We start from the raw sequence: 22,433 nt of genomic DNA on the forward strand, positions 1-22,433 counted from the left end.
AGTCACACACTCTTGATAGAGGTGCCAGACTCTGCAAAGGTGTCACTGTAGCGGCCACCAGTGGCAGGTGACACCACTGCCAACTTTATTCTGCTTGGGGAGCAGGACAACAGAAGGTGCTGGCAACCTGAGGGTTTGGATCCTTGTTCTGTGCAGTGTGCCCAATCCCAGCCAGTGTCTCACTTACATGTGAAACCTAGGTGTGAGCTTGACAAACAGACTTGAGTTTCCACCCATTCCCCACTTGGGATTGTTCGAGGAGAAAAGCAGGCTCAAGAATCGAAACCAAAGCTAGGATGCTGGGGGTAGGGGGGAGAATGCTGACGAGTAAGGCAAAAACACAAGGCATGGAAGCCAAGTCTAAAGGGCTTCCGAGGCAAGCCTACAGTTGCATTGCCAACTTCCGTGTAGAGACCCCACAGTAAATAAAAACACAACCCTCCCGACTCTCTTCCTCCACAAACCACTTTAATTGCAGGAAGCAAAAATATTTTGTTCTTGTAGTCTGCACATTACAAGTATTCAATACTCCTAATAGTTATGGTGCGTCATAGAAGAAGTCACAATCAGTATGAAGAACCCAGTATCCCCATAGTTGTCCAGACTGTCATTTATTTGTGTGAGGATGCACACGTGCATGCATGTGCCCGGGAAGGCCAGAAAAGGCTGCTGGATCCCCTGGAACTGGAGCAATAGGCAGTTGTGAGCCACTATGTGGGTCCTGGGAACTGAACTCTGCAAGGACAGCAAGTGCCTAAGCAGGGAGTCACCTCTCCAGCCTCTTAAGTGTGTGCAACCCTAAGGAGCTTTTGCTGCATCTTAACACAAGAATTCAACACTCCTAATATCTACAGTGTATCATATAAAAAGTTAAAATGTGAAAACCCTAGTGTTCTTAAAATTATCTTCAAAGCCTAATTCATAGAAAAGACCATTCATTCTGTTTAAAAAAAAAAATGTTTATTTAGGATGTTAACACAATATAGGTCATGCAAGAGCCCAGTTAAAAAGAAAACCTAAAAAGAATGTAAGGAATGATAATTGGTGCTGCCAATTAAAAAGATTGTCAATCATTTTATCACCAAAAGCGCTATGAAAAAACATTTGAAGCTGACATGGTTGTAGTGATCCTTCGGATTTGTGACTGAAGTGACAGGTAGCCATTTATGTTCCATTCTTCAGAGAAGCAGAGTCCTCTGTCCAAAACTCCCCACCCCTTTCCACACTCAGAAGGCAGAGGCTCAGAGCCTCTGGGTATTGTGGGCCACGCCTCAGCAGGGAGAAGGGTGAGCATTTGGTGAGCATCAGTTGAACTGTTTCCACTGGGAACCTTGAAGTTTTGGTAAGGAAACTGTAGGACTTATGAGTCATCCTCCTGGACCTTAAGTGTAGTGTTGTGACATCTAGGGACAATCTTCAGGGCAATGAAGACTGATTTAGACAGAAACATCAAATGGAACAGAGTGTCTCAGATTTCAAACAAACACAACTCATCTTTTGGAAAAAAAAAAAAAAGAAAAAGAAAATAAATAGCATGGAAATTTGACAGATGTTTGGATAATCTACCACGTGTCAAGGAGTATAATTTCACTGTAGACACAAAGAATCGATCATCTCAACAAATTTTCAAAAAATAAAAAAGGTCTGTACTTATTCTGCACAAAATTGTCACTTTTGGAACTGCCCCAATTCATCTACACACTGAATTTATTAACAGCGTTAAGTTTCTTTGTGTAAAAAAATCTTTGTACATAGTAATAAAAAAGATAAGGCAGGATGCAGTAGACAGAGCCTCCTGGTCTCTTCCCTCTGCACCCTCGCAGAGACACCAGTGAGCGGCTGCCGCAGAAGAAGCCGGCTCTGCTTCTCCACACTGAGCATCCTGCGCCTTCGCTGTGTGAGACCCTGTCCGAGCACCCTGAAGGGCAGACGCTGCTGATGGTCTTTGGCACTTACGCTGGCAGGCTGAGCTTCTTTCCCTTGAGTACTAGGATTTGACAGAAAAGAACAAGAGGTCACCTGTGGGGGCAAGGTCAGTCTCCTCCCCAGTCCTTAGCTCATATACATGCCCAAGTACAAGGAAATAACAACAGAAAAACACAAAGCAGGCTGGGCAGCGGTGGTGCTTGCCGTTAACCCCAGCACTCGGGAGGCAGAGGCAAGTGGATCTGAGTTTGAGGCCAGCTGGTTTACAGAGTGAATTCCAGGACAGCCAGGGATATGCAGAGAAACCCTATTTCAAAAAAAATCAGAAATAAAAACAGCCCAACAAAAACAACCCCCCCCAAACAAAAAAACCCATAAATGAAGAAAAAAAGGTAAGCAAAAGCACAACTTAATTCACAGCTGTTCTCTTTTGCTGTGTGTGTGTGTGTGTGTGTGTGTGTGTGTGTGTGTGTGTGTGTGTGTGTGAAAGAAAGAGAGACAAAGGAAGGGAGATGGAGAGGGGGAGCACAGGAGTTGCCTCAGTTTGTGTGTGCAGGTCAGGATAGTCTAGGGTGTTGGTCCTCTACTTCCACCTTTGTTGTTCACTGCTGTGCAAGACCCGCTGGCTGCTGGGAACTCCCCTGTCTCCGGCTTCTCTCTTGTCACAGTACGCTTCACCCAGATGCACACTACTGTGCATGGCTGTGCCTCGGTTCTAGAGATCTGCACTTAGGGGTGACACTATGCCCTCTCAGCCACTGAGCCATGACACCAACCCTTTGCCTTTTTGTTGAGACAGGATCTTGTTATGTAACCCAGGCTAGCCTCAAATTCAAGATCCTTCTGCATCAGCCTCCTGAATACTGAGATTACACATATGTGCCAACGTGTCACTCAAAGCTCATGTTTCGATGCTTTCCTAGTATACCTACAAGATAGTTTATGGAACAGTGTCTTGCAATTAGACATTAAAACACAAACGACAGTCTATCCCAGCATTCAGGAGGCTTAGTAGCAAGAGTACAAGTCTTAGGCTAACCTGTGCTACATAGTGAGACCCTGTCTCAAGAAAAAAACCAAAGTTAAGACATTGGCTCTGACAAAGAGCAGGCCCACCATTAGGAACTGGGCTGCTTAGCTCGGAGCCAAGGCCAGGTCTGTGCTCTCAGCTGTCTGCAGGAATCTGCACCCATCGGCATAGACGTGTATCTTTTTGCTGGGCAAGGACCACTGATAATTCTCATAAGACAGCTAGAAAATCTGTGTGTCCTACATTTATACAAACGTAAAATATACCTAGACAAGGATGTTGAGTCAACCACTGGATCTTCATGGCAGGAACAGCAAACCCTGAACACTAACATATGGAGTCTGGGAAAGTACATGTGAGTTAGAAAACCCTGTGTAAGTTCTGTTTCCTGGCATGAAGGGAGGGGCAGGCCACAGACTCACATGAAGTTTCCACCCCATGTCTGTGGGCACAGACACCTGATACTGTCTACTGAAAGCGCTTACTGAAACTGAGTGGTTCGTTCTCAGGTGGCTGTCAGAAAGTTTAGTCCTGACCAACCCTGTGTGGTTTCTGTTTATTTTGTTTGGAGGAAGAGCCTCATGCAGGCAAGCTGGCCTCCAAGTGGAAATGTACCTAAGAATGCCCTTGACCTTCCTGTCTCCACCTCCTAGGCTAGAATCACCATGCACTGGTCTTCTGCAGTGCTGAGGCTTAAACCCAAGGTGTGGAGCATGCCAGGCAAGCCCTCTACCTACTGAGCTACAGCTTCAGCCCAAGCAGACTTTTTGCAATGAAAATGCACCACTTGCTGAAACCATGAAAGCTACAGCCAAGCCAAGTGCTCTTGTGGTTTAACAGTGTGCCAAGAAGGCAGCTGGGCCAGCAAGCCTTGACAGAGGCCACTCCTAAGACTGCAGGAGTACTGACCTACCTTTTGTAATGTACAGATAGAAGAAGTCGCAATAGAGAATGGTCTGGACGACACCGGCCACCACAGCAATGAGATCAAAGAACCCCTCAAAGTAGAAACGCCAGATCCAGTTGACGAGGTACAGAGCCCGGTAGAGGCCCAGAAAGAAGAGGTAGTGGGTGGTGATGGTCTCAGCCTCGCCAGTCTTGCTGATCATAAAGAGCTGTGGAAGGATGGCCACGGACTCCAGGTAGATGGAAAAGGTCCATAAGATCTGAAAGACAGGAGGTTGGCTTCAGCTGGGAGGAGCAACCAGCCACCCCATACAAGACAGGGTGCCACAGAAGGCATCTGAAAGACTCTACCTAGCAGTGTTTCAAAGCAGATACTGTCTACTGTCTTAACCAAACCTTTGGCAGAGTACAGGGAATCATATGAAAGAAGGGGAGTTAGTATGACGTGGAAAGGATAGGAGCTCCACAAGGACCAAATATATCTGGGCACAGGGGTCTTTTCTGAGACTGACACTCCACCAAGAACCATGTATATATATAACCTAGAACCTCTGCTCGGACGAAGCCCATGGTAGCTCAGTAACCAATTGGGTTCCCATAGTAAGGGGAACAGGGACTATTTCTGACAGGAAATCAATGGCAGGCCCTTTGATCTCCCCAACCCCTAAGGGAGGAGCAGTCCTCCTAGGCCACAGAGGAGGACTTTGCAGCCAGCCCTGAAGATACCTGATAAAACAGGGTCGGATGAAAGGGGAGGAGGTCCCCCCCTATCAGTGGACTTGGAAAGGGGCAGGGAGCAGCTGAGGAAGGGAATGAGGGAACAGGATACAGTTGGGATACAGAGTTAATAAAATGTAACTAATAATTAAAAAAATGTTTTATTGCATCCCAGCTGTATACAATAAAGCATTTTAACTATTCAAAAAAAAAAAAGACAGTGTGGCCAACAGCATGCAAGAGGCTTGATGAGCTGGGTAAGCTGGAAACTATCATGATCTTGACTACCATGAATCCACATAGATGTTCCTGAGTGGGTTTGTCCCACCCTAGATCCTGGGTCCCCAACCCATCCTGCTTTCTACTGACTCTCCGCCAACTGACTGTACTTTTCGCTCTAGATGGCTCTGCCTTACACTAAATGGAAAGCACACTTAAATGTTCACCTGTTGGGGCTGTGGGCTACACTGTGGCTCTGGGCAGCAATGTGCTGCCCAGCCGGTCACCCAGGGCCTCACCTGCATCAACAGGAAACAACCGTCTACAATGTGCTGGGTTGGTAAGCCAGCTATAGTAATTGTTTTTTCAGCTAACAAGTTTATCAACAAATGGCCACGCCACCGTACTCCGTCGGAAGTCAAGGAGCACTGGCTCTGTATGTCCACATGCTCTTCTCATGCCCTGCTTTCTTTGCTAAGAAAAGGTCTTATATAACTCACACTGGCCTCAAACTATATAACCGAGGGTGACATTGAACCCCTGATCCTTTTGTCTCTACTTCCCAAGTACTGGGGTGACAGGCATGTACCACACCAGGCTTAATTTGGAGGAACATCCAGCAATAAACTCAACAGATACCCAAGTGGCTGGGTGGTTTAATTCCGATCTACCAATCTATGTATACTATACCAGGAGTCTGTCAAACAGCAAAGACAAAGAGAGGAAAACAAACCAATAAGAATCCATTTCTGTCACAGGTCTTTTTATGTAGGGACCCAGATGTCACCACTAAATAATCCCTTAACCAACCTCAAGAGGAGAGAAGTCATGATTGACTAGAAATGAGAGGCCTCCCACAGGAACCACCAGAAACTCCACTCGGAAGGTATCATGATTTCCATCATAGGTGGCCTTAAATTTCATGTAGATCAGGTACACGGTGGCATAGGAGCAGGCAATGTAGATAAGCTAGACAAAAGAGAGACGCCTGGTTAGCGGCACACTGCAACTGTTTCTAAACACCATCGCTACCACCCAGGTAGTACAATTTACACTTACACGCACGCACACGCACATACAAACGCACACATACTCTCACCTACTTTTGGCTTGTGCATGTGCATACTCCTGAGTCACACAGCCACCACAATTAGGATACAGGGCAGTTCTGTCACCCCCAATCCTACCCTGTTGCTTCTTTGTAATTAAGTCCTCTCAAGGCTTTAGTTTGGCCCCTCCTGTTCTGCTCACAGCTTTGCCTCTCCTGGAATGGCACATGAGTGAAGTGAAACAACACATTGCTTTTCAAACCTGGCTTCTTCAGATGGCACAATGTGACTAAGAGCTAGCTGAAGCCGCTACATACATTAGTAATTTCCCTCTTTTTTAGAGATCAACACAATTTTTTTTTATTTCTGTATGCATATGTGTGCGAATGTCCCCACGGAGACCAGAAGAGGGCAGCAGATCCCCTAAAGCTGGAGTTACAACCTGGTGCACGCTGCCAAATGTGGGTGCTGGGATTTGAACTCCAGGCCTCACGATTGAGCAGCAAGCACTCTTATCCACCGAGCCGTTACCTCTAGCCCATTTCCTCCACTGGGCTGGGCAGAGGAGGGAACACAGGTGCATCAAAGTCTGCTTACTCATTCGCCAGCTAAAGGGGGGTGACCTATTTCCTGTTGGAAGCTCGTGACTAGCTGCTGTAAACATGTTAAAGCCTTTGTGTGAATATATGCTTCATTTTTCTTGCATTTATAGCTACAAATAGGTTAGCTGGAGCAAATCTTAAGCATATGTTTTAAAACTATAAGGAACTTTCAAACAGATAGGCTTTAACCTCATCTTAAGCTACAACAGTGCAGCTTTAGAGGGAAAGAATGCAAAGTTCAGTGCCGCTCTGAACCAAGGACTTCTGGCCAATGCTCCTTTGACTAGCTTTTTTTTAAAAAAAAAAAAAAAAAAAAAAAACACTGTAATCCAGGTTAAACTTACACTCATAGACGTACACAAAATAAATGAACATAAAAAAATTTCGAACACTGTGTTATTTTGACAATAAATATTTGGATTGTTGCTTTAAAATTCAGTCAGGTATTGTAACAAAGAAAAGCCAAAAGTTACTTCTGTCTGTTTATCTGAAGATTATTTATTTTAGATTTTTAAATGTTGTAAGTGTTTTGTCTGCATACACATACACACACACACTGCATATGCCTGTCTGGTGCTCTCCATGGGCAGAAGGGATTGACGTCCCTGGACTGGAGTTACAGACTTCAGGTCCTCTGCAAGGGCAACACATGACCTAATCCACTGAGCCATCTGTCCTTACCATTTTTTTTTTCTTTTGGCAGTTTTTGTGGTTTTATTTTAAACACAAATAAAACACGGACACAAGCCATCTACTCATTCTCTTCACTGCGCAGCCTAGCGTTGGGATTGGTCACTCTGATGGCCAGCTGTGCTGCTCTTTCTACGATGGCTTTCCGGTTCTTGGGGGACACATTGTGAGCAATCTCAGCACAGTAAGACTTGTTGCACATCAGCAGCACTTCCAGCTCTTTGACATTGTGGACCAGAAACTTCCGGAAGCCACTGGGCAGCATGTGCTTAGTTTTCTTGTTGCTCCCATAACCAATGTTGGGCATCAGGATCTGGCCCTTGAATCTTCTCCGAACCCTGTTGTCAATACCTCTGGGTTTCCGCCAGTTCCGTTTAATTTTTACATATCGGTCTGACTGGTGCCTGATGAACTTCTTGGTCCTCTTTTTGACGATCTTGGGCTTCACCAGAGGCCGGAGGGCAGCCATGTTGCCTCAAAACAGATGGCAGCCACCTCGTAGGTAGCGCCGAGGAAGAAGCCCTTACCATTATTTTTAACCAGATGTTATTTTTAATTACTATGAGCCTGGGTCTGACTGTGAGTTTGTGCACTTTCGTGTACTGCCTGCAGACCAGGAGGTATCAGACTCCCCGGAGCTGAAGTGACAGGCAACAAGATGTGTGCTGGGAACCGAACTGGTGTCCTCTGTAAGAGCAGCCCGGGCGGGGACCTGGTTAAGAACACGGCTGCTCTCTTGCAGGATCTGGCTTCAATTCCCAGCACCCATGTGGCAGTTCACCACTATCTGTAATTCCAGCCCCACGGGATCCAGTGCCTTCTTCTGATCTCTCTGGCATTAGACACACATGTGGTGTACTTACATAAATATAGCCAAAGCACACATGCATAAAATAAGTCTTAAAAAGTTTGTAAAAAGCAGTATGAACTTAACATTTTAACTGATGAGTGATCTCTTCAGCTCCAAAATTTATTTTATTTTTGATTTATGTAATATGTGTGTGTACGCACAAACATTTATATGCATGCAAAGACCAGAAAACAGAATCAGGTCCCCTGGAGCCGGAACCACAGGCCGCTGTGGGTGCCGGATACTAAACTCCTGGCCTCTGCAAAAGCAGCAAGTGCTCTTAACTGAAAGGCCATCTCCCCAGACACTTCTGCCTCCAAGACAGCAGCATTTTGTATAGAGCAAAAGGACTGTTCGAGGGCTCACAACTGAGTCCTGTGATCTTTCATCTTCAAAAGGTCACCCAGCCCCAAGGAAAAGCCTGAAATTCTGAAATTACATCAATTTGTAAACTGCAGACATGCAGGTCTAAAAATCAAACAGCAGATTTCAATCATGAATAGAGATGGCTGGGATAGGGACCACACTGCCTAGTTATTCCTTTTCCCTAGGCTACAACTTGAAAAACTGAATTAGGAAAACATTGGGGCAAATGACTTAATGGGAAAATGAGGATAATCACCAAGCCCTTATTAAAAGCCCTTGACGACACTACAGTTCCCAGCCCCTCATTATGTGTTTATATCCGTAAATAGTCAACATGGTATTAAAATTGTTGGTCTGCACGTGTAATGAAGAAAGCACACACATTATGGGCACCCACACTGAGGCACCTCTGGACCATACCCAGCCTAGACTTATCCCAGCTGGGAGCTTTCTGGGGCCCTGCCTGTGACCCACAGCTGGGCCTCAGTATGAAGAAAGGATTCTGACTCCCCATCTCCAGCACCGCAGTCTTATCTTACTCAGACAACAAACAGAAACCTAGCCATTCTGTGTATGTGCATCCATCCAGGTCTATTTGTGTACCTGCATATGTACGACAGAAGCCAACCTTGGGTGTTTGCTTGTTGATGGGTTATTTTATTTATGTGTATGTCTGTGCAAGTATATGATGTGTGTAGGGATGCCCAACAGAAGCCACAAGAAAGAGCCCGTGGAGCTGGAGCTACAGACCATTGTAAGGCTCCTGATGTGAGTGCTAGGAATTAAACTCAGGCTCTCTACAGGAGGAGCATGTACTCTTCAACGCTGCACTCTCTCCAGCCAAAGTTCCTTGAGATAAGGGACTCAGCAATAGGCTAGGCTGGCAGGACACCGAGCTCTAGTGCTCTTTTTTATTTATTTTTATTTTTTCTAGTGCTCTTCCTGTCTCCACCTCTGTAGAGCAGAGATTATAAGTGGGTGCTGCCATGCCCAAACTATATGGGTGCTGGGGATCAAACTGAGGTCCTCACACTTACATGAGAAGCATTTTACAGACTGAGTTGTTCCCCTAGCCTTTGTTGTTGTTGTTGTTGTTTTGAGACAGGGTTTCTGTATAGCTCTGGCTCTCCTGGAACTCACTCTGTAGACCAGGCTGGCCTCAAACTCAGAGGTGCACCTGCCTCTGCCTCCCTGAGTGCTGGGATTAAAGGTGTATGCCACCACCATCTGGCTTAATCTAGCCATTTTTAAGGCAGCTGATTTCCTGATTACTAGAGTTCAGAACCCAATGATTACAGGTGACTCAAACTTGTTTTTTCTCCTTAATTTTTTAAACATTTATTTATTTGGTATATGTCTTTGTGTACGTATGTGGGCGCATGTGTGGCAGTTAAGGGATAGCTTGTTGGACTTGGTTCTCTTCTTCCACCAAGTGAGTCCCCTGGTGTGAATTCATGTTGTCAGTCTTGGTGGCAAGGCCCCATGCCTACTGAGCCACCTTACTGGCCCTCAAATTTGTTTTTTTAGCAAAGATCATAAACCCAAACACTGCATACCCACTACCCTAAACTTATAGATACTTTCAAACTCAAAGTGTTGGGGAGAGGGGGCTCCAAACCACATTCTTGGAGCAATGCTGTAACGCGCTTGCAGAAGCTGAGGGCCTGAGTCAGTTCCCAGCACCATCCAATAAAAGAGAGCACAAACACTTGAAAGCAGACGGGGATTTGGTTTGGAAGAGCAAGGGGAAGAGGTGAGGGATTGCAGAAGGGGGCAAGAGAGTGCAATGGGGTGACTCTGACTGAAATACATCATGTACATGTGTACAAATGTCACAACGAAACCCCTAAGTTATAACGAATAAAAACCAACAAAAACAGAAGAAAAACACACACACACACACAAAAGTAGAGTATGCCCAGTGGTCTCTATGGAAAAATACTCCGTACACAGTCATCTGAGAAAGGTGCGCTGCAGATGTGTGAAAAAAGTTCAACCCTCTACAGGGAGATAGAAGGACACACATACACAAACATACCATCGAGATGGCTGAGTAGGTAAAGCCCTTGCCAACTGAGCCTGACAACCCAAGTTGGGTGGAAGAAGAGAACTTTTCCCCAAAAGTGCCCTCTGGCCACAAGAGTATCACAGCACATGCATGTCTGAGTTTACATATACACATACTGAAAATGAAAAAAAAAAAAAAAAATAAAAAAAAAGCAAACCTACCAACTTGGGAGATTTTAAAAAAAAAAAAAAAAAAAAAGCTAACAGTTCCCACAGGTGTGCACATGGTGGATGAATGCACTGGAGCTGATGTCATACCATACCTTCGTAGACATAAAAAAAATGCACTGGAGCTGATATCCCATTATACCATCATAGACATATTATACAATAAAATGCATTGGAGTTAATGTCATACTGTACCTTCATAGACGTATTATATAACGAAATGAATGAAGTAAAAAGATCCAGGTAACGAGTTGTGAAGACCAGTGCAAACAGAAGCTGGCTTTTCCCAGAAATGCCTGAGGAAACAAAAGGTGAGCATTAGAATTGTCTTGGGGAAGAACTTTGGCTCCGGACATCACCCTGGACAGAAAGTGCCGCAGGGAAAAAGGGTACTTGGGGTCAAAGGCCCAGTATGGGGACAATTGATTAAGCCAGAGAAAATCAGTTTTCCTTTCTTGTAACACTCCTTCTGGGTTTCTCAACTTGTCCTTCTAGGGTCGAAGATGGTAGGAAAGTGACTCGGTTGAACTTGGCCAACACTCCCAGACATGCACATGTGCCCTCTGAAGACGGAGCTCAAACAGCTGCTTGCTGTTCGGCATCCCGCTGTCTTGACCTTCACATGCTGGCTATGCTAGCACAAGCCTGAAATCCTACACTTGGGAAGCAAGACGCCTGAGTTCAAGGCCTGCCTGAGCTACACACGAGACCCTGACTCAAAACAATACAAAACAGAAACTGGTCCACCCTGTTCCCACCCGCTGAGTACGGCAGCACAGCCCACACGGGGGAGACCAGAACACAACTGTACAGGTGACCTTTCAGACACCGACATCTGCACACAGGCTCTGTGAATTTCAAGATGGTATGGACTGAGCAATTTATGATAACTGGAAGGTGACTGCTGTCGGAACCGAACCACCCGCAGGGCACGCTACCCATTATGAAGCGCTGAGCATGGACCCAGTAGAAATCTCACCTCACCCTCCCTCACTCCACTCTGTGGAAAAAGGCGTGTGCACGCTGATGCTCTCAGGTCATTGACGGCTTACAGAAAGTACAGCCTGCCGGTAAGCACTTCCTCACCATGAGTAATAAGCTCCTTCCAAAAACTCCTCATTGGAAAGAAGAAAAGTTGACTCTGCTTCCTCCAATGGGCAGGGAGGGCAGAGCTGGGCAGCCAATCTGCTGCTGACTGCTTTCCTCAGATATGGGGACCGCTTTCTATCAGAGATTAATGTTCCAGAGGACAAACGTCGAGGCAGATACTAAACACTGGAGTGAGAACACGATGGAGACAAAAGCAGCAGACAGGTCCTACAAAATGTCTAGTGAAGCCTTGAGAATTTTCCACTTCATTTGCTATATGGTTCTTTCCAGTATTTTCAATAAAATAGTAAAAGACAAGCATTTTGCCAAAAATGGGTTTATTCCAATGGGGCTTTGGCACCAGTTAAAATCGCTTTCAGCATTCCTGCACTAAAAGCCAAGTCAGCTCACCACTGACTGCCCTGAGACCCAACTAAAGAACCATCACCTCCACGGGGACATGGAGACTCCCTGCCTTGGCGCTGCTGATTCACTCAGCAGGTACTTCACACCAGCTGCTGCCTTGGCTTCCCCACAGACTTAAGACACGCCACGGAGCTGGCTCGGCAGAGCAACCACACGTCATGCAAGTGAGAGGACCCCCAGAACCCATGCAAAGCCAGGCAGAGTAGCAAGCATTTGGGATCACAGCACTTTTACTGAGAGGTGGGGGGTGGAGACGGGAGAATCCCTGCAAGCTCACAGACCAGACAGCCTGGCTTATGCAGTGGAGAATAAAGAGACAGTGTCTCAAAAACGGCGGAAGGCAAACAGCTCAGGTGAGCTGCTCCTCTGGCCTCACACACTCTCGCACAGTCTGATGATCTGGTTCCTGTACCCTATGCAAACCTCCACTAGAGAGACTCTCTTGTGGAAGTTATGCCTCACTGCATTCAGTATTTCCTGTGCTGCCCACTACACCTGACACATAGCAGGGTCCAGAAAAACACATGCTCAAAAGAAAATGTAATTCGCTTCATCTTCATGTCATGGGCAAAGTCTCACTGTGTGCTATGCCAGATGAAACTTGCCAAGAATCCGAGTTGTACTGTGTCTCTAGGACGGTAGACAGAGAATACGCTCCGGGCCCTGCACTAATTTACTGCCAGCCAGAGGAGTGAGTCTCCCTGGCTGAGCCGAGGAGAGGCCAGGCAGTCTGTGCCATGGGAATCCACACAAGAACTAGCATCTGGGAATCTAAGATGCTTACAGGATGCAGCGACTATTCTCCCTAGCAAGTGGCAGCTTTTCTCTCCACCACTGAAAAGGTGTCTCATCTTCACCTAAGGAAGCAATCTGAAGCTCAAGACAGGAGAGGGACTGGCATGAATCTCCTGCTACCTTTTGCCTATTGATGAATCTGCAGTCATTTGATCTTTCTCTCTCTGTCTACCCACCTGCAGTCCCGAGGAGCAAACCCAGGGCCTCATGTCAGGCAAGCACCTTACTACTGAGCTATCATCTCAGGCAATACCAGCCTGATCTTGGGCCACAAAGCTCCAAGGCGAGCATGTAACAAGCACTCACAGAACACTCTCTGTCAGCTTTCACAGACATCCTGGTACCAAATGCACCTGACAGCTAGTCAAGAGCAAAACTTGCCAGGTGAGTATCGCTCATTCTTGCCTTTCTCCACTAAGCTCAGTAAGCACATGTCTCCACACTTGGGCCCACAGGACTTTAAATTACAACCAAGGTTCAAAGTTGGGTTTCTGACATTCCTGTTTATAGAACAGATGCCTTACCCAAGCAAACGAGATTCTAGTACCAGCAGGGATGCCACCAAGCAATGTGGGTCGAGCCACCTGGAAAAGCTGTACCACTAAGATTCTCTCAAAGCATCTGGATATTCCTATTTTTTTAAAACTATCTTTTCTGGCTGAAGAGATGGCTCAGTGGTTAAGAGCACGGTCTCCTCTTCTAGAGGTCCTGAGTTCAATTCCCAGCAACCACATGGTGGCCCACAACCATCTATAACGTGATCTGGTACCCTCTTCTTGCACACAGGTATATATGCAGATAGAGCACTCATACACATAAAATAAATCTAAGAATATATTTTTCTTTTGGTAGGGACAGACAAATAGCCCAGGATGACCCTGAATCTGCTGTGGAGTCAAAACTGGTTTAGAAGTCTTCATCCTCTTACCTCCACCTCTCCAAGTGTTAAGATTACAAGTGTGCATTGCCACCAGTTTGGGCATTCTTTTAAAACTCATGACCTGACCCTGGGCTCCACAACTCACTACTTAAGAATTGCCTCAGAGGGGCTGGAGACACGGCTCAGTGGTTAAGAGCACTGTCGGTTCTTCCAAAGGACCCAGGTTCAATTCCCTAGCACCCACATGGCATCTCACAACTGTCTGTACCTCCAGTTCCAGGTGATCTGACACCCTTAAACCAATGCACATAAAATAAAGTTAAATAAATTATATATTAAAAAAGAAAAGGATCAAAAAATAAAACAAAAGAATGAAATAAATAAAACCAAACAAACAAAAAAAAAAAAGAATTGTCTCAGAGCCAGGCATGGCAGAACAAGCTTGCAATCCAAGCTTGTCTGTAATCAGGAAGCTAAGACAGGAAGATCAGAGTTCAAAGCCAGCCTAGGTTTTACGTGGTAGCTGGTACCTTCTGTCTTAAAAACCCAATCAAGGATGAGAAAGGCTCTGGGTTAGATTCTCAGCAGGAAGAGAGATGTGGAAACCAGAACCAGAGGGTCTATGTACAAGCTCAGTTGGGGTGAAGGGTAAGGCTGGACCTATTATATGCCACCCTAATTCCATTTTCTACACTTGTCAGGAGGGACACATTACACTAACTTATTGGGAGTACTGAAAAGAAGAGGAGAGTGCTTTATAGTACACATGCTTTTGTGAATACTTGAGAAATGACAGTTCTTCCTACATACTATTTTGCTGGATTTTTTTTTAAATCCAAGCCAATCATTAAAATTTTTCAAACAGGTTAAAACATAGAGTAAGTGTAAGGTTAAGCCAGGTGTGGTGGTAGCACATGCCTGTAATCTTAATACTCAAGGAGGCAGAGACAAGAGGATCTCTGTGAGTTCCAGGCCAGCCTGGTCTACAAAGGGAGTCTAGGACAGCCAAGGCTACACACAGAGAAATGCTGTGTCAAAAAACAAAAACAATGAGTATAAGGTCTTCTCTCTCTTTTAAAAGATTTATCTTTATTACTTTTAATTGTGCATATCTTTGCTTGTGGGTTAAGTACACATGAGTACAGGTGCCCTCAGAGGTCAGAAGAGGGTATCAGACCCAAACCTGAGTCCTCTAGAAAAGCAGAAAGTGCTCTCAATGACAGCCATCTCTTCGATCCTAGTCTTCAGCCTTCCATCTTCATTTTAAATATAACTGTGTGAGCTGTTTTAAGGGCCCTCCTTTTAAAAAACTGATTTAGTTTTATGTGTATTAGTGCCTGGCACCTGTGGAGGCCAGAAGCAGTCAGACTCCCTACAGCTAGAGTTACAGATCAGTGTTAGCCCCCACGTAGGTGCTGGGAAGTGAATATCAGGTGATTTAACTGCTGAGCCTCCTCTCCAGCCACTTAAAAGTCCCCTTTCCATTTGTGTTTGGATGTGTACCATATATATTTTTACCCTTTAAAGTAACCTTATGTTTTACAACCTGTTCTGCAAACTCATATCTTGGAATCATCTCTTCCTGCTACAAAAACACACATTTTTGGTTCCATCCTGTCTAATGTCTGCAATATTCCAGTGTAGACATAACAAAAATTAAGACCATTGGACACGTGAATTATTTATAATTTTTCCTAGATTTACACTTATTTTTGTAGATTTCTATATTTTCCAGGTTTTATTTGTGTGTGTGTGTGTGTGTATTTGTGTGCGTGTTCATGGAGGACAGAAGTGGGCATCAGAGCCCCTGGAGCTGGAGCTACCAGTAGTTTGTGAGCCACCTGTGTGGGTGCTGAGAACTGAACTCTGAACAGCAAGTGAGCTTCAGGCATGACCCTGTTTAGTTTTTGTTGTTAGAAATTCTACACAAACATCTCCTATCTACAGACAGTGCTTTGTGGCTCAGTGATAAGAGTGCTTGGCTGGCAAACACAAAACCCAGTATTCCATAAGCTGGGCACGACAATGTATGCCTGTGATCCCAACACTCTGAGGTGGAGGCAATAAGAAGTTCACGGTTATCTTTGGCTACATATTCAGTCTTTTCCTCGGCAGTCTTTACACTTCTTGTTGGGGAGACACAGGAGGTGTCCTTGGAGTCTTCTTCCACTTCACATTCAGTCATTGCCCTTATGGCTTGACTCCTATGTCTGTATCTCTTCACACGATTTGCCATCTCACTTGACCTGCCTGCACCTTTCTTTATGCAATGCTAAGGCTCAAACCCACGCCTCACGTTAGATTAAGCTGCTTCCACCGCAGCGTCATTTTTATTCTGTCGAGGTTCTTCACAGCCAAAGAAGGCTTTGAACTCCTAGGTCTCCTATCTCTTCTAGAATGCCAGGATACAGCGTGCATTGCCACACCCAGTTCATAAAATGCAGGTAGAGAACCAAGGGTTCTGCCATTGCAGCTTTGAGAGCAGAAACTTCGCTGCCATCTGCTGCTCTTCGTTGTCTCAGTGCTGTGCACACAGAGTGGCCAATCAATGCATGACATGATTACTGAGAGACTAGTCCTCAAAGGAACAGAGGAAACAGCTCTAGGAAGCTAGGAATGTGATACAAAAACTTCAAATACTCAGCTACGATGACGACAACAAAAATAAGAGTTACCATTGGAAAATACAGTGCTAAGGATAAGAGCTTAACCAGCATGCACAAGGTCACAAGGTCCTAGGTTCAATCCCCAATACCAGAAAGAAAAAGTGTTTTCTATTTGCTTCAAATATAAAAACTACTCAGCTATGTGAATTACAGGGACAGTTGCTCCTGACAAGTTTGATAGGTGGAAGGGTTTACAACCTACATAATGGCTAGAAGGAAAGGAAAGTGAACTTAAGAGGCAGCTGGAGGTCACGGGTCTCAGGACCCTAGTCATTTTAATGCAGTGCACAGCACTGACAGTGATTGTCAGCCCATAGGAAAAGTTAGCTGGTAGAGCACTTGCTTGACTTCACAGAGGCCCTGGGTTCAAATTCCAGTACCATAAATAAGTAGATATCATGGCTTCTTTTTCCAAGGTACTGTAGATAAGGGAATAGGACAAAAAAGCGACACCCTAAAAGAGACAGCTTGACCATCATGCTGCCTGGCAGTTCAGGAACAGAAGACACTCTCTATACCTCACTGACATTTCCCTCTGTAGTGACAACAGATACAGCCACAGAGTTTATATTCAAAATACACCACCTCACTGCCCCCGACTATAAACCAGGTCCTTAAAGCCTGGAGTGTCCAGGCACCTGCAGTCCTAGCTCTTGGGAGGCTGAAACAGGATTCCAAGTTTGCGGCAGCACTGACTGCTCAATATGCACTGTCCAGCTTCCTTACTAGCCTGCCTCATCTTCCCCTTAGGGAAGATGTCCTGTGGTTTAGGGGCTGCTCAAGTGTTCAGCACTGGTATTGACACCCTAATGTGAGCTCCGATTTTATGAGAACCATCACCTGGACAGACATGGCTCCGGTTCCAGATATCTAAGAAACTCTGATCAAAGTTCTTCCTTTTTCAAGTCTCTAAACAACTGTTTTTAGTCAGCATGAAAAGCAGAGCGACTACAACAAGTGAGCATTTCATCTGAATAAAGATCTTGGTGAATTTCACCTTTGAAAGGTCAGGGTATTTTATATAGCAGAATGAAGAGGTTCCTGAGTCTGAAGAGTGAGGACAGTGTAAGCATCCAAGAGATACTTGAGAAGCACATAAGAACTTAGCTTACCCATTTACTTTCTCATCTTGGCAATTCAGCCAAAATACTGTTTTCCTTAATGCTCTAATCTCCCATGAAAACAATGAATATTAAATAGCAACCCCACTTCCTTTTTCCTTGTTGCTTAAAGTTCCATTAAGAATTGTACTTATGGGGCTGGAAAGATGGCTCAGAGGTTAAGAGCAATGGCTGCTCTTCCAGAGGTCCTGAGTTCAATTCCCAGCAACCACACGGTGGCTTACAACCATCTATAATGAGACCTGGTGTCCTCTTCCGGTGTACATGCAGTCAGAACATTGTATATTAAAAAAAAAAACCAAAAAAAAAAAAAAAAAAAAAAAGGAATTCTACTTATAAGCCTGGTGTGGTGGCTCACACCTGTGATCCCGGCACTAAGGGAGGCAGGGGCAGGCAGATCTCTGAGTTCCAGGCCAGCCTGTCTACAAAGCCAAGGACAGCCAAGGCTACACAGAGAAACCCTGTCTTAAAAAACAAAAATAAACAAGCACACAAACAAAAACAACAAGAAAAAGAATTCTACTTATGGGGGCTACAGAGACAACTCAGCAGTTAAGGTCACTTGCTGCTCCTGCAGGCTACCTGGGTTCAGTTTCCAACAACAACATGGTGGCTTATAACTGCTTATAACATTAGTTCCAGAGGATCTGAAACCCTCTCTGGTCTCCAGGGGCTTCTGCACTTGCGGTAAACTCACACAGGCACACAAAGAATAAACAAACAAACTTCTATTTCTGGGGGCTGGAGAGATGGTCCAGCCATTAAGAGGATGTACTGCTCTTGAAAAAGACCTGAGGTGAGTTCTCAGCACATTGGGCAGCTCCTAACTGCCTGTGACTCCAGGTCCAGGGGAATATGATGTCTTCTTCTGGCTTGCACAGGAACCAGCAGTCACACAACTAAAAACAAAATACATCTTTATTTGGCAGAAGAACATAAGAAAGATGATGAAGAGACACAGAGATTTTGAAAGAAAGCTACAGACTAAAAGTAGTATCCGAGCGGAACACAACAAAAATACCTAAGCCACTGGCATCAAATGTGCAGACTAAAACTGCTGAGGCCAAAGCAAGTGTTAATTTGAAATCCCCAATTACTAATTACCACTTATGTTTCAATCCTGGCTTCATCAAAACCTTGCTTATCTCCCTGAGCCTCGGTTCCCTCTCCCAGAACAGGGAGCTGCCCACACTGTTAGTTTAAGGACTACCTGAGATGGCCGTATGAAACACTAAGCTGATTACCTAACACACACCTATCACAACAGAAGCAATGACTCTGCTGCTCTTACAGATCACACACCGGAGCCTCTCAGGTTACCTCCAAGCCAAACTGGCCAGTTTCAGTACAAGAACTTTGTAACATCTACTTTGACTGATCAAAGGTCTTTTTTGGTTATGCCTACTTCCTGGATCGCAACTATATTCCAGGGAGAGAGGAAACCTTCAGAGAGCAGAGTCAAAAGGGTGGTGTTTATTAATAAGCCAGATGGGTTTTTTTTCTCTATCACCCAGGTCCTTTAGGACACCTTTTTTCTGCTGTCTCTGAAAAAAAAAAAATTAAATTTCAGTTTACAAAGCCATTTCCTTTCAAGCCATAGCATTAAGTTTAAGGACAATACTTTTTAACTGTATTTAATTAACTAATTAGACAATTAATTGAGGTTTTTTGGGGGGGGTTGTTTTTGGAGACAGGGCCTCATATAGTCCATGCTGATTTTGAATTCCTCATCCTCAGGCTTCTGCCTCTCAAGGGCTGGGATTACAGGCAAGCACCATCACATTCACTAAGAAATTATCTAAAACTTGGAAGATTCCTATTATTTAATGAAATGCAGAAATCCACAGCTACTAGGTGAGGAACGTTCATTCTACTGCCTCTCTGCAATACTCAAATGAAATAGGCACGGACTTCGGGGGAGGTCCAGGGCCAACTCACTGGTGACGTGGTGTCTGTGGTACCCAGCGCTGGCAGTGGTAAGAGGACCAGTTATTAGACGGCCGCACTCAAGAATTAAAAAAAAAACAAAAACAAAAACACAAAACAACAACAACGACAAAAAACACAAAACCAGTTTGCTTCTCAAAGTAGCATGAAGCTAAGCCAAGCAAGTCACTTAAAGGACTCACATCTCTTTTTAGGACGGGCGAACCCCAGGACTCCAGTTGTAGCTCATTCAGGTGTAAGCACAGGCCTGATCCTACACCATCCTGCCTCCCCCACCCCATCCCCTGCTCCAGTCCTTGAAGAGAACAGGACGAACTGCAGGATGCCCTTTTCCTCCAGCCAGCCCCACCTTCGCGGGTGGCCTGGCTGCCACGTCAGGCCCTGCTCGCCCGCAGTCCTACCCATCCTCCCCGAGCAAGTCTCCCACTGATTCCCGAGGACTCAGGGGCTCCCCAAAAAGCCCAAGGAGAGGGACACGCCTACCAGAGCCCCACAGATCCCGGCCTGAACTTTTCAGATCCAGCAGGACCCGGGGGCAGTTACGCTAGCGCTGTCCGCGCCCGGACGGAGCAAGTTCGCGGGCGGACCGAGCGCAGAACGGGGGACCCAGAGCTGCGCCGGACACCTCAGCCCGAGAGCACACCGGGCGGGGTTCCGACGCCCGCCGGGCCAGCAGAAGGGGGTGTGTCCGGCCACCGCAAGCCCCGCACAGGCACTGGAGCCGCCGAGGGCCGAATGGGTCCTTCCGGGCGCTCCTGCCCCACGCGCCTCGCCCCGGCGGCCGCTCACCCGCACAGGAGCGCGTCTTCCAGATCTTCAGAAGTAGGATGACGATGGCCGCCAGGTGGGACAGGTCCCCAGTCAGCCGGAAGATGTTCATGGCGGCGGCGGTCGGCGCGGCACGGCGGCCCCGGGGCTCGGCAGCGACTCAGGACGCGGCGACAGCCCCTGAGAGAGGAAGCGGCGAAAGATGGCGGGAGCGGGCGCGACGTGGCCAGGGACGTGGCCGAACTGCCGTCGCGCGCGGGGCAGCCTGGGAGAGCGGGCGCCCGCTGGGGCCACGCCCCCGCCACGCCCCTTAAAGGCCCCGCAGTCTTGAGTAAACCGGACCCTACATCCCGCGTGGGCTGCCGACTGAGGACCCAGAGTGCTCCGCAATTTCCGGAGGTGCCAACGATTTCCTTTTCAAATTTTTCCTTTTTGAAACGACACTTCATTGTGAGGGTTGGGTTTTTTTTGTTTGTTTGTTTTGTTTCGTTTTGTTTGTGTTTCCTCCTGTGGTAAGACCGCAGGGGTCTCTCTTAGGGGCATTGTGACGTTAGTAACCAGTTAAGAACACATGCGGCTGTTGTAAAGGACAGAAGTTCGATTCCCAGCACCTACGTAGAGCAACTTACAGTGCTTGTAACACCATCTCCAGGGGTGTTACAAAGGCCTCTGGCCGTTGAGGGCATTTGCACTCACGTGCACAAACCTACACAACAAACTAATACAGACATTTTAGATAATAAAAATAAATAATAAAAAATATATGTTAAAATATTAATTTTTTAAAATAAAAATGACATTTAAAAATTACTTTAGTGCTGGAGAGAGAGAGAGAGATCAGTGGTTCAGAGCACTTGCTGTTCGTTCAGAAGACCTGATTTCGATTCCCAGCATCCAGAACCACAGGCTCCCAGGAGCCAGGAACTCCAGCTCTAGGGAACCTGACAGCTCTGACCTCTGAGGGTTCTTTCCTGCTTGCATGCCCACACAACCTGAAATAAAAATAAGTCTTTTAAAGTATATTTATTTATGGATGAGCCACCTCTTTTTTTTCTCTCTCTTCTTTCTTTTTGCTTTTGTTTGTGTGTCCACATATAAAAGGCCAGATCTTGATGTCTAGGGCCTTCTAGATTGCTTCACACCTTATACATTGAAGCAGGCATCTCACTTGAACCTAGAGCTCGCTGATTTGGCTGGTCTAGTCAATCAGCTTGCTGAGGGGAGCCCCTGTCTCTCCCTCCCAAGGTTCAGCACACAGCCTGGCGGTTATGTGGGTGTTGGAGATCTGGGCCCTGTTTGTCACAGACTCTTTTCTTTGGCAGTCTTTCTGCATTTACAGTGCTTCTTGTTTGCCATTTAAGGAGAAATGTGAAGGCTTAAATTATGGGACTGGACAGATAATCTAGCCAGCAAAATTCTTGGAGATGGCTCGGTCAGTAGGGTGCTTAACTGTCCACTCACGAGGTCTGGAGTTCAATCCCCTGGATAAGCCAGCTCCCCAGCTTACTATTAATGTTGATGAGTAACTCTTTACAGTTATTGTCAGTACCCCTGGCTACTTTTCCTGTAAGTAAGCAAAGATGTTGGGGATGGGGAAATTTGAGTCCTGAATAGGCAGCTCTTGGGCTTTCACGTGCAGTCCTGGCTGCCTTGAGTGAAAGAACTATCAGCCAGAGCCAGGCAAGGTGGTTCACGCCTATAATCCCAGCACTCAGGGAGGCAGAGGCAAGCAGATCTCTGTGAGTTCAAGGCTAGCCTGGTCTACAAAGTGAGTCCAGGACAGCCAAGGTTACACAGAGAAACCTTGTCTCGGAAAAAAAAAAAAAAACAGAAACAGAAACCTGTCAGTCAGATAGACAGGCTCCACTTAAACCAGCACCAGAAGTTCACAGACAGCTTAAGAAAGCTTCATCATGACGGCTACTGGACTTTATTTCTGTGTGTGTGCATGCGTGAGATGAGGTGCGGGGAGCATGTGCCAGGGCATACACACGAAGAACAGAAGACAATTTACAATTTATTCTTTTCTTTTCTCCTGCCATGTGGGCCCTCGGTCATTAAACTGGACAAGCACCCTTTGCTCCACTAAGCCATCTTGCTGGCCCAGGGATGGCTGTTGAGTGTTCCTGCGCCTGCAGGTGTAGCAAGAAC

At 46.0% G+C, this 22,433-nt stretch overlaps 2 protein-coding genes across 2 annotated transcripts; both read right to left on the reverse strand.

The window, feature by feature from the left end:
- Window positions 1–447: 447 nt before the first annotated feature.
- Kdelr2 (KDEL endoplasmic reticulum protein retention receptor 2) lies at window positions 448–20,531 on the reverse strand. The gene is made up of 5 exons (XM_055598481.1): window positions 20,304–20,531; window positions 10,786–10,886; window positions 5,609–5,767; window positions 3,870–4,122; window positions 448–1,987 (listed from the first exon to the last, which is right to left on the reverse strand). Exons 1-5 carry the CDS (start codon window positions 20,392–20,394, stop codon window positions 1,953–1,955), a joined length of 639 nt encoding a protein of 212 aa, XP_055454456.1. The 5' UTR covers window positions 20,395–20,531; the 3' UTR covers window positions 448–1,952.
- Window positions 7,150–7,678, reverse strand: LOC129670071 (60S ribosomal protein L32-like). The gene has a single exon (XM_055598482.1). The coding sequence runs from the start codon at window positions 7,606–7,608 to the stop codon at window positions 7,201–7,203; it is 408 nt and encodes a 135-aa protein (XP_055454457.1). The 5' UTR covers window positions 7,609–7,678; the 3' UTR covers window positions 7,150–7,200.
- Window positions 20,532–22,433: the final 1,902 nt, after the last annotated feature.

The sequence above is a fragment of the Psammomys obesus genome, unplaced genomic scaffold (assembly GCF_907164565.1).
Source record: "Psammomys obesus unplaced genomic scaffold, mPsaObe1.curated_primary_1811, whole genome shotgun sequence".
Taxonomy (NCBI): Eukaryota; Metazoa; Chordata; class Mammalia; order Rodentia; family Muridae; genus Psammomys; species Psammomys obesus.